The following is a 19,276-nucleotide window of genomic DNA, read 5'->3' as shown; positions in this document are numbered from 1 at the left end:
ATGGGACAAAACAATACAGTGTATACAATTACATAAAAGAAAAAGGTATAATGAAAGAAACTCGCTAAGCCTGATGTCACAGAAATGGCGCAGATCTTAGAGCAGGGAAGCACTTATTTACAAAATGGTACAAAACTCCAGCAAACTTTTGTCTTCATGGTCTGATAATGATTGTAATTCAAAATCTGTATTTTTCAGTTAAGTCATGCCCACATACCTCCCTTGTTGACCTGTGATTGGGGCTGGTCATTGGGATTCAGCTATGTCCCAAAAATGTATAGGTTCCCCAATTTTCAGGATATCTCCCCACTGTAAGGTTCCAGGCGGGAGATAGTAATGCCATATTTCCTGTTGTGATTTTAGCTTTCCATAGATAGGAAACATGGCATTATTATCCATCTGTCCGATATTCATTTGAAGCTGATGCGCAGACCGTCCAATGATGTAAGTAAATGTGTTTCGCTCACCACTTCATCAGAACACAAAAAAATATGTCTCCCGTAACTAGAGGACCTACGCCGTTCTTAAAAAAACAATATTTATAACTGGACTTCGGTGTCCTAGTGTCTGATATTCTTGGCCAAATGTGGCTTTGAAGATAGGAAACATTTCCCCAGGCGGAAAAAGTCGCACCGGAGTCTCCTGTAGCCACTGAGCCCAGATTTTTCATTAGATAACTGCCTTTAATTACCTGTTCCCAGCAGGAGGTCATAGATAGGGTGGCAAGTCCTTTCTTAAGAGATTACTTTATGGATTTTACCAATACATCTATGACACGTTTAATGTTCAGTGAGTGAGAATACAGTGAGTGTCCAGGTGGACAGGAAAATTATATCTACACTGAGGGTCCATCTAGCCACGAGGAACATGCAGCAGGTAAAATAAATGTTGAACAAATCACTAACGTTCTCAGAAAATCTATTTGTAAAGGTGCCATTGACATGAAATTCTCACCAGATGTTGGTAACAACCATCTGGTGAGAATGTGGTGCTAGCGGGGATCTCACCGAGGTCACGGCAGTTCAGCCAGACTGGGAACCCAGCCTCAGTGAGCAGAGGTAACCTCGATTGATGTCACCTCCAGTCACTGAGGCTGCGCTCGCAGCAGCTCATTCCCCAGTGGTTCTCAGCCGGGACTTTATTCTGCCTGTGTGTTTATTTACCATATAACTATAGGATTAGTAATGGATAGGTTCTTATAGACGCTTTTCCATTACTAAGCCGTGGGCTTGATGTCACCGAACAATACAAAGGTGACATCAACCCCACAAATTTGAACCCCACTTGCCACCGCTACAGGACAAATGGGAAGAGCTGGGCAAATTTCCAGAATTAGGGTATCTAACAGATGCACCTTTTCTGGGCAGCTGGGGGCTGCTGTTTTTAGGATGAGGGGTGGTCAATGTCCATGGCTCCTTACCAGTCTCAGAATACCAGCCCAGCTGTGAGCTATAGCAAGGTTGGTTATCAAAAATTGGGGGACCCCACAACATTTTTTTTAAATGATTTTATTAAATCGTTAAAAAATACGGCATGGGGAGCCCTCTTTTCTATAACCAGCCTTGCTGAAGCTGACAGCTTAGGGTTGCAGGCCTCAGCTGTGAGTTTTGTTCGGCTGGTTAGCAAAAATGCAGGAGAACCCACACTGGGTATTTTCTACATTATTTATTTACAGCGCAGGAGCGGCGAATGAATACTCCCATCATCCGCTCCTGCTCTCACTGAGACTAGCAGCGGCAGGTGTCGGATGATGGGAGCAGTAGTCCCATCAGCTGATACCAGTGACCGGAGGTAAAGTTTATACCTCCGATCACAGCTGAGCACTTGCTCTGTCTTTTCACAGCTTGGGAGGCGCAGCTCTCTGACAGGCGGGGATGGTTTCACCACTGATCAGAAGCCGTGTTTGCCGCGCTACCATTCACATGACAAACACTCGGTGTCAGCTGAACCTGAACAGTAGCATGGACTTCATGGTGAAGTAGGTGTTCGGTACGGACGCCGAATGTTACTGTTTGGGTTCGCCCATCTCTAGCCCTACGTTACTGTTTGGGTTCGCCCATGTCTAGTCCTATGTTACTGTTTGGGTTTGCCCATCTCTAGTCCTACATTACTGTTTGGGTTCGCCCATCTCTAGTCCTACGTTACTGTTTGGGTTCGCCCATCTCTAGTCCTACTTTACTGTTTGGGTTCGCCCATCTCTAGTCCTATGTTACTGTTTGGGTTTGCCCATCTCTAGTCCTACATTACTGTTTGGGTTCGCCCATCTCTAGTCCTACGTTACTGTTTGGGTTCGCCCATCTCTAGCCCTACGTTACTTTTTGGGTTCGCCCATGTCTGGTCCTATGTTACTGTTTGGGTTTGCCCATCCCTAGTCCTACGTTACTGTTTGGGTTCGCCCATGTCTGGTCCTATGTTACTGTTTGGGTTTGCCCATCTCTAGTCCTACGTTACTGTTTGGGTTTGCCCATCTCTAGTCCTACGTTACTGTTTGGGTTTGCCCATCTCTAGTCCTATGTTACTGTTTGGGTTTACCCATCTCTAGTCCTATGTTACTGTTTGGGTTCGCCCATCTCTAGTCCTACGTTACTGTTTGGGTTCGCCCATCTCTAGTCCTACGTTACTGTTTGGGTTCGCCCATCTCTAGTCCTACATTACTGTTTGGGTTCGCCCATCTCTAGTCCTACGTTACTGTTTGGGTTCGCCCATCTCTAGTCCTACGTTACTGTTTGGGTTCGCCCATCTCTAGTCCTACGTTACTGCTTGGGTTCGCCCATCTCTAGTCCTACGTTACTGTTTGGGTTCGCCCATCTCTAGTCCTATGTTACTGTTTGGGTTCGCCCATCTCTAGTCCTACGTTACTGTTTGGGTTCGCCCATCTCTAGTCCTACAATACTGTTTGGGTTCGCCCATCTCTAGTCCTATGTTACTGTTTGGGTTCGCCCATCTCTAGTCCTATGTTACTGTTTGGGTTCGCCCATCTAGTCCTATGTTACTGTTTGGGTTCGCCCATCTCTAGTCCTACGTTACTGTTTGGGTTCGCCCATCTCTAGCCCTACGTTACTGTTTGGGTTCGCCCATCTCTAGTCCTACGTTACTGTTTGGGTTCGCCCATCTCTAGTCCTACGTTACTGTTTGGGTTCGCCCATCTCTAGTCCTACGTTACTGTTTGGGTTCGCCCATCTCTAGTCCTACGTTACTGCTTGGGTTCGCCCATCTCTAGTCCTATGTTACTGTTTGGGTTCGCCCATCTCTAGTCCTATGTTACTGTTTGGGTTCGCCCATCTCTAGTCCTACGTTACTGTTTGGGTTCGCCCATCTCTAGTCCTGACCTCCTAGACATTCATATTACATATATCTCTCCTGACCACATGGACGGACATTGTAGAATCATACAATGTTAGAGATGGAAGGCACCTCCTGGGTCCTCGTGTCCAACCCCCTGCTCATAGGATTCACTAAACCATCTCGGACAGATGTCTGTCCAGCCTGTGTGTGAAAACTTCCATTGCAGGAGAACTCACCACCTCTCGTGGCCACCTGTTCCACTCCTTGATCACCCTCCGATGTAATATCTAATCCTAATCTAATCATATTTCCCATATACGCACGTTAAGATTTCCTGTTTTCTCTTGCAGGGGATGTGCTTCCTTCACCGCAGCATCATCGGATGTCATGGAAACCTGAAGTCCTCTAACTGCGTGGTGGACAGCCGCTTTGTGCTGAAGATCACGGACTATGGGCTGGCCAGCTTCCGCTCCACCTGTGACGCCAATGATGTCTATGCCTTGTATGCCAGTGGGTGTGAATGTCCCCTTCTGTTTATTAGAACCTCACATCCCTGGGGACTCGGTAACAATGTAGCAGAGAGGACAATGTGAGGACTCGGTAATAATGTAGGAAAGAGGACAGTGTGGGGGACTCGGTAACAATGTAGCAGAGAGGACAATGTGGGGTCTCGGTAACAATGTAGCAGAGAGGACAATGTGAGGACTCGGTAACAATGTAGCAGAGAGGACAATGTGGGGACTCGGTAACAATGTAGCAGAGAGGACAGTGTGGGGACTCGGTAACAATGTAGCAGAGAGGACAGTGTGGGGTCTCGGTAATAATGTAGCAGAGAGGACAATGTGGGGTCTCGGTAATAATGTAGCAGGAAGGACAGTGTGGGGACTCAGTAACAATGTAGCAGAGAGGACAATGTGAGGACACGGTAACAATGTAGCAGAGAGGACAGTGTGGGGTCTCGGTAACAATGTAGCAGAGAAGACAGTGTGGGGACTCAGTAACAATGTAGCAGAGAGGACAATGTGGGGACTCGGTAACAATGTAGCAGAGAAGACAGTGTGGGGACTCAGTAACAATGTAGCAGAGAGGACAATGTGAGGACTCGGTAATAATGTAGCAGAGAGGACAGTGTGGGGACTCGGTAACAATGTAGCAGAGAGGACAATGTGGGGACTCGGTAATAATGTAGCAGAGAGGACAATGTGGGGACACGGTAACAATGTAGCAGAGAGGACAATGTGAGGACTCGGTAATAATGTAGCAGAGAGGACAATGTGGGGACACGGTAACAATGTAGCAGAGAGGACAATGTGGGGACACGGTAATAATGTAGCAGAGAGGACAATGTGGGGACACGGTAATAATGTAGCAGAGAGGACAATGTGGGGACACGGTAACAATGTAGCAGAGAGGACAATGTGGGGACACGGTAATAATGTAGCAGAGAGGACAATGTGGGGACTCGGTAACAATGTAGCAGAGAGGACAATGTGGGGTCTCGGTAATAATGTAGCAGAGAGGACAATGTGAGGACTCGGTAATAATGTAGCAGAGAGGACAATGTGAGGACTCGGTAATAATGTAGCAGAGAGGACAGTGTGGGGACTCGGTAATAATGTAGCAGAGAGGACAATGTGAGGACTCGGTAACAATGTAGCAGAGAGGACAATGTGAGGACTCGGTAATAATGTAGCAGAGAGGACAGTGTGAGGACACGGTAATAATGTAGCAGAGAGGACAGTGTGAGGACTCGGTAACAATGTAGCAGAGAGGACAATGTGAGGACTCGGTAATAATGTAGCAGAGAGGACAATGTGAGGACTCGGTAATAATGTAGCAGAGAGGACAGTGTGAGGACTCGGTAACAATGTAGCAGAGAGGACAATGTGGGGTCTCGGTAATAATGTAGCAGAGAGGACAGTGTGAGGACTCGGTAATAATGTAGCAGAGAGGAAAATGTGAGGACACGGTAATAATGTAGCAGAGAGGACAGTGTGGGGACTCGGTAATAATGTAGCAGAGAGGACAATGTGGGGACACGGTAATAATGTAGCAGAGAGGACAATGTGGGGACACGGTAATAATGTAGCAGAGAGGACAATGTGAGGACTCGGTAACAATGTAGCAGAGAGGACAATGTGAGGACTCGGTAATAATGTAGCAGAGAGGACAGTGTGAGGACACGGTAACAATGTAGCAGGGAGGACAATGTGGGGACTCGGTAATAATGTAGCAGAGAGGACAATGTGAGGACTCGGTAATAATGTAGCAGAGAGGACAATGTGAGGACTCGGTAATGTAGCAGAGAGGACAATGTGGGGACACGGTAACAATGTAGCAGAGAGGACAATGTGGAGACTCGGTAATAATGTAGCAGAGAGGACAATGTGGGGACACGGTAACAATGTAGCAGAGAGGACAATGTGGGGACACGGTAATAATGTAGCAGAGAGGACAATGTGGGGACTCGGTAATAATGTAGCAGAGAGGACAATGTGGGGACTCGGTAACAATGTAGCAGAGAGGACAATGTGGAGACTCGGTAATAATGTAGCAGAGAGGACAGTGTGAGGACTCGGTAACAATGTAGCAGAGAGGACAATGTGAGGACTCAGTAATAATGTAGCAGAGAGGACAATGTGGGGTCTCGGTAACAATGTAGCAGAGAGGACAGTGTGAGGACTCGGTAATAATGTAGCAGAGAGGACAGTGTGAGGACTTGGTAATAATGTAGCAGAGAGGACAATGTGGAGACTCGGTAATAATGTAGCAGAGAGGACAATGTGGAGACTCGGTAATAATGTAGCAGAGAGGACAGTGTGAGGACTCGGTAATAATGTAGCAGAGAGGACAATGTGAGGACTCGGTAATAATGTAGCAGAGAGGACAATGTGGAGACTCGGTAATAATGTAGCAGAGAGGACAGTGTGAGGACTCGGTAACAATGTAGCAGAGAGGACAATGTGAGGACTCTGTAATAATGTAGCAGAGAGGACAGTGTGAGGACTCGGTAACAATGTAGCAGAGAGGACAGTGTGAGGACTCGGTAATAATGTAGCAGAGAGGACAGTGTGAGGACTCGGTAACAATGTAGCAGAGAGGACAATGTGAGGACTCGGTAATAATGTAGCAGAGAGGACAGTGTGAGGACTCGGTAACAATGTAGCAGAGAGGACAGTGTGAGGACTCGGTAATAATGTAGCAGAGAGGACAATGTGAGGACACGGTAATAATGTAGCAGAGAGGACAATGTGAGGACACGGTAATAATGTAGCAGGGAGGACAATGTGGGGTCTCGGTAATAATGTAGCAGAGAGGACAGTGTGAGGACTCGGTAACAATGTAGCAGAGAGGACAGTGTGGGGACTCGGTAATAATGTAGCAGAGAGGACAATGTGGAGACTCGGTAATAATGTAGCAGAGAGGACAGTGTGAGGACTCGGTAACAATGTAGCAGAGAGGACAATGTGGGGACTCGGTAATAATGTAGCAGAGAGGACAATGTGAGGACTCTGTAACAATGTAGCAGAGAGGACAATGTGAGGACTCGGTAATAATGTAGCAGAGAGGACAATGTGGGGTCTCGGTAATAATGTAGCAGAGAGGACAATGTGGAGACTCGGTAATAATGTAGCAGAGAGGACAATGTGAGGACTCGGTAATAATGTAGCAGAGAGGACAGTGTGAGGACTCGGTAACAATGTAGCAGAGAGGACAGTGTGAGGACTCGGTAATAATGTAGCAGAGAGGACAGTGTGAGGACTCGGTAATAATGTAGCAGAGAGGACAGTGTGAGGACTCGGTAATAATGTAGCAGAGAGGACAATGTTAGGACTCGGTAACAATGTAGCAGAGAGGACAATGTGGAGACTCGGTAATAATGTAGCAGAGAGGACAATGTGAGGACTCTGTAACAATGTAGCAGAGAGGACAATGTTAGGACTCGGTAACAATGTAGCAGAGAGGACAATGTGGAGACTCGGTAATAATGTAGCAGAGAGGACAATGTGAGGACTCTGTAACAATGTAGCAGAGAGGACAATGTGGGGTCTCGGTAATAATGTAGCAGAGAGGACAATGTGAGGACTCGGTAATAATGTAGCAGAGAGGACAATGTGGAGACTCGGTAATAATGTAGCAGAGAGGACAATGTGAGGACTCGGTAATAATGTAGCAGAGAGGACAGTGTGAGGACTCGGTAATAATGTAGCAAAGAGGACAATGTGGGGACTCGGTAATAATGTAGCAGAGAGGACAGTGTGAGGACTCGGTAACAATGTAGCAGAGAGGACAATGTGGGGACTCGGTAATAATGTAGCAGAGAGGACAGTGTGAGGACTCGGTAACAATGTAGCAGAGAGGACAATGTTAGGACTCGGTAACAATGTAGCAGAGGACAGTGTGAGGACACGGTAACAATGTAGCAGAGAGGACAATGTGAGGACTCGGTAACAATGTAGCAGAGAGGACAGTGTGAGGACTCGGCAATAATGTAGCAAAGAGGACAATGTGGGGACTCGGTAATAATGTAGCAGAGAGGACAGTGTGAGGACTCGGTAACAATGTAGCAGAGAGGACAATGTGGGGACTCGGTAATAATGTAGCAGAGAGGACAGTGTGAGGACTCGGTAACAATGTAGCAGAGAGGACAATGTTAGGACTCGGTAACAATGTAGCAGAGGACAGTGTGAGGACACGGTAACAATGTAGCAGAGAGGACAATGTGAGGACTCGGTAACAATGTAGCAGAGAGGACAGTGTGAGGTCTCGGTAATAATGTAGCAGAGAGGACAATGTGGGGACTCGGTAATAATGTAGCAGAGAGGACAGTGTGAGGACTCGGTAATAATGTAGCAGAGAGGACAATGTGAGGACTCGGTAATAATGTAGCAGAGAGGACAATGTGAGGACACGGTAATAATGTAGCAGAGGACAATGTGGGGTCTCGGTAATAATGTAGCAGAGAGGACAGTGTGAGGACTCGGTAATAATGTAGCAGAGAGGACAATGTGGGGACTCGGTAATAATGTAGCAGAGAGGACAATGTGAGGACTCGGTAATAATGTAGCAGAGAGAACAATGTGGGGACTCGGTAATAATGTAGCAGAGAGGACAATGTGGGGACTCGGTAATAATGTAGAAGAGAGGACAATGTGGGGACTCGGTAATAATGTAGCAGAGAGGACAATGTGAGGACTCGGTAATAATGTAGCAGAGAGAACAATGTGGGGACTCGGTAATAATGTAGCAGAGAGGACAGTGTGAGGACTCGGTAATAATGTAGAAGAGAGGACAATGTGGGGACTCGGTAATAATGTAGCAGAGAGGACAGTGTGAGGACTCGGTAATAATGTAGCAGAGAGGACAATGTGGGGACTCGGTAACAATGTAGCAGAGAGGACAATGTTAGGACTCGGTAACAATGTAGCAGAGAGGACAATGTGGGGACTCGGTAATAATGTAGCAGAGAGGACAATGTGGGGACTCGGTAATAATGTAGCAGAGAGGACAATGTGAGGACTCGGTAATAATGTAGCAGAGAGAACAATGTGGGGACTCGGTAACAATGTAGCAGAGAGGACAATGTGGGGACTCGGTAACAATGTAGCAGAGAGGACAATGTGAGGACTCGGTAATAATGTAGCAGAGAGGACAGTGTGGGGACTCAGTAACAATGTAGCAGAGAGGACAATGTGGGGACACGGTAATAATGTAGCAGAGAGGACAGTGTGGGGACTCGGTAACAATGTAGCAGAGAGGACAATGTGGAGACTCGGTAATAATGTAGCAGAGAGGACAATGTGAGGACTCGGTAACAATGTAGCAGAGAGGACAATGTGAGGACTCGGTAATAATGTAGCAGAGAGGACAATGTGAGGACTCGGTAATAATGTAGCAGAGAGGACAATGTGGGGACACGGTAACAATGTAGCAGAGAGGACAATGTGGGGACACGGTAATAATGTAGCAGAGAGGACAATGTGGAGACTCGGTAATAATGTAGCAGAGAGGACAATGTGGGGACTCGGTAACAATGTAGCAGAGAGGACAATGTGGGGACTCGGTAACAATGTAGCAGAGAGGACAATGTGAGGACTCGGTAATAATGTAGCAGAGAGGACAGTGTGAGGACTTGGTAATAATGTAGCAGAGAGGACAATGTGGGGACTCGGTAATAATGTAGCAGGGAGGACAATGTTAGGACTCGGTAACAATGTAGCAGAGAGGACAGTGTGAGGACTTGGTAATAATGTAGCAGAGAGGACAGTGTGAGGACTTGGTAATAATGTAGCAGAAAGGACAATGTGGGGTCTCGGTAATAATGTAGCAGGGAGGACAATGTTAGGACTCGGTAACAATGTAGCAGAGAGGACAATGTGGGGACACGGTAATAATGTAGCAGAGAGGACAATGTGGGGACTCGGTAATAATGTAGCAGAGAGGACAATGTGGAGACTCGGTAATAATGTAGCAGAGAGGACAATGTGGAGACTCGGTAATAATGTAGCAGAGAGGACAATGTGGGGACTCGGTAACAATGTAGCAGAGAGGACAATGTGGGGACTCGGTAACAATGTAGCAGAGAGGACAATGTGAGGACTCGGTAATAATGTAGCAGAGAGGACAGTGTGAGGACTTGGTAATAATGTAGCAGAGAGGACAATGTGGGGACTCGGTAATAATGTAGCAGAGAGGACAATGTGGGGACTCGGTAATAATGTAGCAGAGAGGACAATGTGGGGACTCGGTAACAATGTAGCAGAGAGGACAGTGTGAGGACTCGGTAATAATGTAGCAGAGAGGACAATGTGAGGACTCGGTAATAATGTAGCAGAGAGGACAATGTGGGGACTCGGTAATAATGTAGCAGAGAGGACAGTGTGGGGACTCAGTAACAATGTAGCAGAGAGGACAATGTGGGGACACGGTAATAATGTAGCAGAGAGGACAATGTGGGGTCTCGGTAATAATGTAGAAGAGAGGACAATGTGGGGACTCGGTAATAATGTAGCAGAGAGGACAATGTGGGGACTCGGTAACAATGTAGCAGAGAGGACAATGTGAGGACTCGGTAATAATGTAGCAGAGAGGACAATGTGGGGACACGGTAATAATGTAGCAGAGAGGACAGTGTGGGGACTCGGTAACAATGTAGCAGAGAGGGCAATGTGAGGACTCGGTAATAATGTAGCAGAGAGGACAATGTGGGGACACGGTAATAATGTAGCAGAGAGGACAATGTGGGGACTCGGTAACAATGTAGCAGAGAGGACAATGTGAGGACTCGGTAATAATGTAGCAGAGAGGACAATGTGGGGACACAGTAATAATGTAGCAGAGAGGACAATGTGGGGTCTCGGTAATAATGTAGAAGAGAGGACAATGTGGGGACTCGGTAATAATGTAGCAGAGAGGACAATGTGGGGACTCGGTAACAATGTAGCAGAGAGGACAATGTGAGGACTCGGTAATAATGTAGCAGAGAGGACAATGTGGAGACTCGGTAATAATGTAGCAGAGAGGACAGTGTGAGGACTCGGTAATAATGTAGCAGAGAGGACAATGTGGGGACACGGTAACAATGTAGCAGAGAGGACAATGTGGGGACACGGTAATAATGTAGCAGAGAGGACAATGTGGGGACACGGTAACAATGTAGCAGAGAGGACAATGTGAGGACACGGTAATAATGTAGCAGGGAGGACAATGTGGGGACTCGGTAATAATGTAGCAGAGAGGACAATGTGAGGACTCGGTAATAATGTAGCAGAGAGGACAATGTGAGGACTCGGTAATAATGTAGCAGAGAGGACAATGTGAGGACTCGGTAATAATGTAGCAGAGAGGACAGTGTGGGGACTCGGTAACAATGTAGCAGAGAGGACAGTGTGGGGACTCGGTAACAATATAGCAGAGAGGACAATGTGGGGACACGGTAATAATGTAGCAGAGAGGACAATGTGAGGACACGGTAACAATGTAGCAGAGAGGACAGTGTGAGGACTCGGTAACAATGTAGCAGAGACGACAATGTGAGGACTCGGTAATAATGTAGCAGAGAGGACAGTGTGAGGACTTGGTAATAATGTAGCAGAGAGGACAATGTGGGGACTCGGTAATAATGTAGCAGAGAGGACAGTGTGAGGACACGGTAATAATGTAGCAGAGAGGACAATGTGGGGACACGGTAACAATGTAGCAGAGAGGACAATGTGAGGACACGGTAATAATGTAGCAGGGAGGACAATGTGGGGACTCGGTAATAATGTAGCAGAGAGGACAATGTGAGGACTCGGTAATAATGTAGCAGAGAGGACAATGTGAGGACTCGGTAATAATGTAGCAGAGAGGACAATGTGAGGACTCGGTAATAATGTAGCAGAGAGGACAGTGTGGGGACTCGGTAACAATGTAGCAGAGAGGACAGTGTGGGGACTCGGTAACAATGTAGCAGAGAGGACAATGTGGGGACACGGTAATAATGTAGCAGAGAGGACAATGTGAGGACACGGTAACAATGTAGCAGAGAGGACAGTGTGAGGACTCGGTAACAATGTAGCAGAGACGACAATGTGAGGACTCGGTAATAATGTAGCAGAGAGGACAGTGTGAGGACTCGGTAATAATGTAGCAGAGAGGACAATGTGGGGACTCAGTAACAATGTAGCAGAGAGGACAGTGTGGGGACACGGTAATAATGTAGCAGAGAGGACAATGTGAGGACACGGTAACAATGTAGCAGAGAGGACAGTGTGAGGACTCGGTAATAATGTAGCAGAGAGGACAGTGTGAGGACACGGTAACAATGTAGCAGAGAGGACAGTGTGAGGACTCGGTAATGTAGCAGAGAGGACAATGTGGGGACACGGTAACAATGTAGCAGAGAGGACAATGTGAGGACTCGGTAATAATGTAGCAGAGAGGACAGTGTGAGGACTCGGTAACAATGTAGCAGAGAGGACAGTGTGAGGACTCGGTAACAATGTAGCAGAGAGGACAGTGTGAGGACTCGGTAATAATGTAGCAGAGAGGACAGTGTGAGGACTCGGTAATAATGTAGCAGAGAGGACAATGTGAGGACTCGGTAATAATGTAGCAGAGAGGACAGTGTGAGGACTCGGTAATAATGTAGCAGAGAGGACAGTGTGAGGACTCGGTAATAATGTAGCAGAGAGGACAATGTGAGGACACGGTAACAATGTAGCAGAGAGGACAGTGTGAGGACTCGGTAACAATGTAGCAGAGAGGACAGTGTGAGGACTCGGTAACAATGTAGCAGAGAGGACAGTGTGAGGACTCGGTAACAATGTAGCAGAGAGGACAGTGTGAGGACTCGGTAACAATGTAGCAGAGAGGACAGTGTGAGGACTCGGTAATAATGTAGCAGAGAGGACAGTGTGAGGACTCGGTAACAATGTAGCAGAGAGGACAGTGTGGGGACACGGTAATAATGTAGCAGAGAGGACAATGTGAGGACACGGTAACAATGTAGCAGAGAGGACAGTGTGAGGACTCGGTAATAATGTAGCAGAGAGGACAGTGTGAGGACACGGTAACAATGTAGCAGAGAGGACAGTGTGAGGACTCGGTAATGTAGCAGAGAGGACAATGTGGGGACACGGTAACAATGTAGCAGAGAGGACAGTGTGAGGACTCGGTAATAATGTAGCAGAGAGGACAATGTGAGGACTCGGTAATAATGTAGCAGAGAGGACAGTGTGAGGACTCGGTAACAATGTAGCAGTGAGGACACGGTAACAATGTAGCAGAGAGGACAGTGTGAGGACTCGGTAACAATGTAGCAGAGAGGACAGTGTGAGGACTCGGTAACAATGTAGCAGAGAGGACAGTGTGAGGACTCGGTAACAATGTAGCAGAGAGGACAGTGTGAGGACTCGGTAATAATGTAGGAAAGAGGACAGTGTGAGGACTCGGTAACAATGTAGCAGAGAGGACAGTGTGGGGACTCAGTAACAATGTAGCAGAGAGGACAATGTGAGGACTCGGTAACAATGTAGCAGAGAGGACAGTGTGAGGACTCGGTAACAATGTAGCAGAGAGGACAATGTGGGGACTCGGTAACAATGTAGCAGAGAGGACAGTGTGAGGACTCGGTAACAATGTAGCAGAGAGGACAGTGTGAGGACTCGGTAACAATGTAGCAGAGAGGACAGTGTGAGGACTCGGTAACAATGTAGCAGAGAGGACAATGTTAGGACTCGGTAACAATGTAGCAGAGGACAGTGTGGGGACTCGGTAATAATGTAGCAGAGAGGACAATGTGAGGACTCGGTAATAATGTAGCAGAGAGGACAGTGTGAGGACTCGGTAACAATGTAGCAGAGAGGACAATGTGAGGACTCGGTAACAATGTAGCAGAGAGGACAATGTGAGGACACGGTAACAATGTAGCAGAGAGGACAGTGTGAGGACTCGGTAATAATGTAGCAGAGAGGACAATGTGGGGACTCGGTAACAATGTAGCAGAGAGGACAATGTGAGGACTCGGTAACAATGTAGCAGAGAGGACAATGTGAGGACACGGTAACAATGTAGCAGAGAGGACAGTGTGAGGACTCGGTAATAATGTAGCAGAGAGGACAATGTGGGGTCTCGGTAACAATGTAGCAGAGAGGACAATGTGAGGACTCGGTAACAATGTAGCAGAGAGGACAGTGTGGGGACTCGGTAATAATGTAGCAGAGAGGACAATGTGAGGACTCGGTAATAATGTAGCAGAGAGGACAGTGTGAGGACTCGGTAATAATGTAGCAGAGAGGACAATGTGAGGACTCGGTAACAATGTAGCAGAGAGGACAATGTGAGGACTCGGTAATAATGTAGCAGAGAGGACAGTGTTTTGTCTCGGTAATAATGTAGCAGAGAGGACCATGTTAGGACTCGGTAACAATGTAGCAGAGAGGACAATGTGAGGACACGGTAACAATGTAGCAGAGAGGACAGTGTGAGGACTCGGTAACAATGTAGCAGAGACGACAGTGTGGGGACTCGGTAATAATGTAGCAGAGAGGACAGTGTGGGGACTCGGTAATAATGTAGCAGAGAGGACAATGTGGGGACTCGGTAATAATGTAGCAGAGAGGACAATGTGGGGACTCGGTAATAATGTAGCAGAGAGGACAATGTGAGGACTCGGTAACAATGTAGCAGAGAGGACAATGTGGGGACTCGGTAATAATGTAGCAGAGAGGACAATGTGGGGACTCGGTAACAATGTAGCAGAGAGGACAATGTGAGGACACGGTAACAATGTAGCAGAGAGGACAGTGTGAGGACTCGGTAATAATGTAGCAGAGAGGACAATGTGAGGACTCGGTAACAATGTAGCAGAGAGGACAATGTGGGGACTCGGTAATAATGTAGCAGAGAGGACAATGTGGGGACTCGGTAACAATGTAGCAGAGAGGACAGTGTGGGGTCTCGGTAACAATGTAGCAGAGAGGACAATGTGAGGACTCGGTAATAATGTAGCAGAGAGGACAGTGTGGGGACTCGGTAATAATGTAGCAGAGAGGACAATGTGAGGACTCGGTAATAATGTAGCAGAGAGGACAGTGTGAGGACTCGGTAATAATGTAGCAGAGAGGACAATGTGAGGACTCGGTAATAATGTAGCAGAGAGGACAATGTGGGGACACGGTAACAATGTAGCAGAGAGGACAATGTGAGGACTCGGTAATAATGTAGCAGAGAGGACAGTGTGAGGACTCGGTAATAATGTAGCAGAGAGGACCATGTTAGGACTCGGTAACAATGTAGCAGAGAGGACAATGTGAGGACACGGTAACAATGTAGCAGAGAGGACAGTGTGAGGACTCGGTAACAATGTAGCAGAGAGGACAATGTGAGGACACGGTAACAATGTAGCAGAGAGGACAGTGTGAGGACTCGGTAATAATGTAGCAGAGAGGACAATGTGAGGACTCGGTAACAATGTAGCAGAGAGGACAGTGTGGGGACTCGGTAATAATGTAGCAGAGAGGACAGTGTGGGGACTCGGTAATAATGTAGCAGAGAGGACAATGTGAGGACTCGGTAATAATGCAGCAGAGAGGACAATGTGAGGACTCGGTAATAATGTAGCAGAGAGGACAATGTGGGGTCTCGGTAATAATGTAGCAGAGAGGACAATGTGGGGACTCGGTAATAATGTAGCAGAGAGGACAATGTGAGGTCTCGGTAATAATGTAGCAGAGAGGACAATGTGGGGACTCGGTAATAATGTAGCAGAGAGGACAATGTGGGGACTCGGTAACAATGTAGCAGAGAGGACAATGTGGGGACTCGGTAATAATGTAGCAGAGAGGACAATGTGGGGACTCGGTAACAATGTAGCAGAGAGGACAGTGTGGGGTCTCGGTAACAATGTAGCAGAGAGGACAATGTGAGGACTCGGTAATAATGTAGCAGAGAGGACAATGTGAGGACTCGGTAATAATGTAGCAGAGAGGACAATGTGGGGACTCGGTAACAATGTAGCAGAGAGGACAATGTGAGGACTCGGTAATAATGTAGCAGAGAGGACAATGTGGGGTCTCGGTAACAATGTAGCAGAGAGGACAATGTGAGGACTCGGTAATAATGTAGCAGAGAGGACAGTGTGAGGACTCGGTAATAATGTAGCAGAGAGGACAGTGTGGGGACTCGGTAATAATGTAGCAGAGAGGACAATGTGAGGACTCGGTAATAATGTAGCAGAGAGGACAGTGTGAGGACTCGGTAATAATGTAGCAGAGAGGACAATGTGAGGACTCGGTAATAATGTAGCAGAGAGGACAGTGTGAGGACTCGGTAATAATGTAGCAGAGAGGACAATGTGAGGACTCGGTAACAATGTAGCAGAGAGGACAGTGTGAGGACTCGGTAATAATGTAGCAGAGAGGACAGTGTGGGGACTCGGTAATAATGTAGCAGAGAGGACAATGTGAGGACTCGGTAATAATGTAGCAGAGAGGACAGTGTGAGGACTCGGTAATAATGTAGCAGAGAGGACAATGTGAGGACTCGGTAATAATGTAGCAGAGAGGACAGTGTGAGGACTCGGTAATAATGTAGCAGAGAGGACAATGTGAGGACTCGGTAACAATGTAGCAGAGAGGACAGTGTGAGGACTCGGTAATAATGTAGCAGAGAGGACAGTGTGGGGACTCGGTAATAATGTAGCAGAGAGGACAATGTGAGGACTCGGTAATAATGTAGCAGAGAGGACAATGTGAGGACACGGTAATAATGTAGCAGAGAGGACAATGTGAGGACTCGGTAACAATGTAGCAGAGAGGACAGTGTGGGGACTCGGTAATAATGTAGCAGAGAGGACAATGTGAGGACTCGGTAATAATGTAGCAGAGAGGACAGTGTGAGGACTCGGTAATAATGTAGCAGAGAGGACAATGTGAGGACTCGGTAATAATGTAGCAGAGAGGACAATGTGAGGACTCGGTAATAATGTAGCAGAGAGGACAGTGTGAGGACTCGGTAATAATGTAGCAGAGAGGACAATGTGAGGACTCGGTAACAATGTAGCAGAGAGGACAGTGTGAGGACTCGGTAATAATGTAGCAGAGAGGACAATGTGAGGACAGTGTGGGGTCTCGGTAACAATGTAGCAGAGAGGACAGTGTGGGGACTCGGTAATAATGTAGCAGGGAGGACAATGTGGGGTCTCGGTAACAATGTAGCAGAGAGGACAGTGTGGGGACTCGGTAATAATGTAGCAGAGAGGACAATGTGAGGACTCGGTAATAATGTAGCAGAGAGGACAATGTGAGGACACGGTAATAATGTAGCAGAGAGGACAATGTGAGGACTCGGTAACAATGTAGCAGAGAGGACAGTGTGGGGACTCGGTAATAATGTAGCAGGGAGGACAATGTGGGGTCTCGGTAACAATGTAGCAGAGAGGACAGTGTGGGGACTCGGTAATAATGTAGCAGAGAGGACAATGTGAGGACTCGGTAATAATGTAGCAGAGAGGACAGTGTGAGGACTCGGTAATAATGTAGCAGAGAGGACAATGTGAGGACTCGGTAACAATGTAGCAGAGAGGACAGTGTGAGGACTCGGTAATAATGTAGCAGAGAGGACAATGTGAGGACAGTGTGGGGTCTCGGTAACAATGTAGCAGAGAGGACAGTGTGGGGACTCGGTAATAATGTAGCAGGGAGGACAATGTGGGGTCTCGGTAACAATGTAGCAGAGAGGACAGTGTGGGGACTCGGTAATAATGTAGCAGAGAGGACAATGTGAGGACTCGGTAACAATGTAGCAGAGAGGACAATGTGAGGACTCGGTAACAATGTAGCAGAGAGGACAGTGTGGGGACTCGGTAATAATGTAGCAGGGAGGACAATGTGGGGTCTCGGTAACAATGTAGCAGAGAGGACAGTGTGGGGACTCGGTAATAATGTAGCAGAGAGGACAATGTGAGGACTCGGTAATAATGTAGCAGAGAGGACAATGTGAGGACACGGTAACAATGTAGCAGAGAGGACAGTGTGGGGACTCGGTAATAATGTAGCAGAGAGGACAATGTGAGGACTCGGTAATAATGTAGCAGAGAGGACAATGTGAGGACACGGTAATAATGTAGCAGAGAGGACAATGTGAGGACTCGGTAACAATGTAGCAGAGAGGACAGTGTGGGGACTCGGTAATAATGTAGCAGGGAGGACAATGTGGGGTCTCGGTAACAATGTAGCAGAGAGGACAGTGTGGGGACTCGGTAATAATGTAGCAGAGAGGACAATGTGAGGACTCGGTAATAATGTAGCAGAGAGGACAATGTGAGGACACGGTAATAATGTAGCAGAGAGGACAATGTGAGGACTCGGTAACAATGTAGCAGAGAGGACAGTGTGGGGACTCGGTAATAATGTAGCAGAGAGGACAATGTGAGGACTCGGTAACAATGTAGCAGGGAGGACAATGTGAGGACTCGGTAATAATGTAGCAGAGAGGACAATGTGGGGTCTCGGTAATAATGTAGCAGAGAGGACAATGTGGGGTCTCGGTAACAATGTAGCAGAGAGGACAGTGTGAGGACTCGGTAATAATGTAGCAGAGAGGACAGTGTGGGGTCTCGGTAATAATGTAGCAGAGAGGACAGTGTGAGGACTCGGTAATAATGTAGCAGAGAGGACAATGTGAGGACTCGGTAATAATGTAGCAGAGAGGACAGTGTGAGGACTCGGTAATAATGTAGCAGAGAGGACAATGTGAGGACTCGGTAATAATGTAGCAGAGAGGACAGTGTGAGGACTCGGTAACAATGTAGCAGAGAGGACAGTGTGAGGACTCGGTAATAATGTAGCAGAGAGGACAGTGTGAGGACTCGGTAATAATGTAGCAGAGAGGACAGTGTGGGGTCTCGGTAATAATGTAGCAGAGAGGACAGTGTGAGGACTCGGTAATAATGTAGCAGAGAGGACAATGTTAGGACTCGGTAATAATGTAGCAGAGAGGACAATGTGAGGACTCGGTAATAATGTAGCAGAGAGGACAGTGTGAGGACTCGGTAATAATGTAGCAGAGAGGACAGTGTGAGGACTCGGTAATAATGTAGCAGAGAGGACAATGTGAGGACTCGGTAATAATGTAGCAGAGAGGACAGTGTGAGGACTCGGTAATAATGTAGCAGAGAGGACAATGTGAGGACTCGGTAATAATGTAGCAGAGAGGACAGTGTGAGGACTCGGTAACAATGTAGCAGAGAGGACAGTGTGGGGACTCGGTAATAATGTAGCAGAGAGGACAGTGTGGGGTCTCGGTAATAATGTAGCAGAGAGGACAGTGTGAGGACTCGGTAATAATGTAGCAGAGAGGACAATGTGAGGACTCGGTAATAATGTAGCAGAGAGGACAGTGTGAGGACTCGGTAATAATGTAGCAGAGAGGACTGTGTGGGGTCTCGGTAATAATGTAGCAGAGAGGACAGTGTGAGGACAGTGTGGGGTCTCGGTATATGTATTCC

General features: G+C 47.3%; 1 protein-coding gene across 2 annotated transcripts in view; it reads left to right on the top strand.

Annotated features, from left to right (window-relative positions):
• Window positions 1-19,276, top strand: part of NPR2 (natriuretic peptide receptor 2) — a 227,265-nt gene that overhangs the window by 195,059 nt on the left and 12,930 nt on the right. For both annotated transcript variants that reach the window (XM_077281261.1, XM_077281262.1), the window contains one exon: window positions 3,636-3,795. In XM_077281261.1, the coding sequence (XP_077137376.1) occupies window positions 3,636-3,795 (160 nt within the window). The remainder of the gene's footprint in view (window positions 1-3,635; window positions 3,796-19,276) is intronic.

This window comes from Ranitomeya variabilis, chromosome 1, assembly GCF_051348905.1.
Source record: "Ranitomeya variabilis isolate aRanVar5 chromosome 1, aRanVar5.hap1, whole genome shotgun sequence".
Taxonomy (NCBI): Eukaryota; Metazoa; Chordata; class Amphibia; order Anura; family Dendrobatidae; genus Ranitomeya; species Ranitomeya variabilis.
This window is presented reverse-complemented; position numbering and strand designations above follow the sequence as displayed.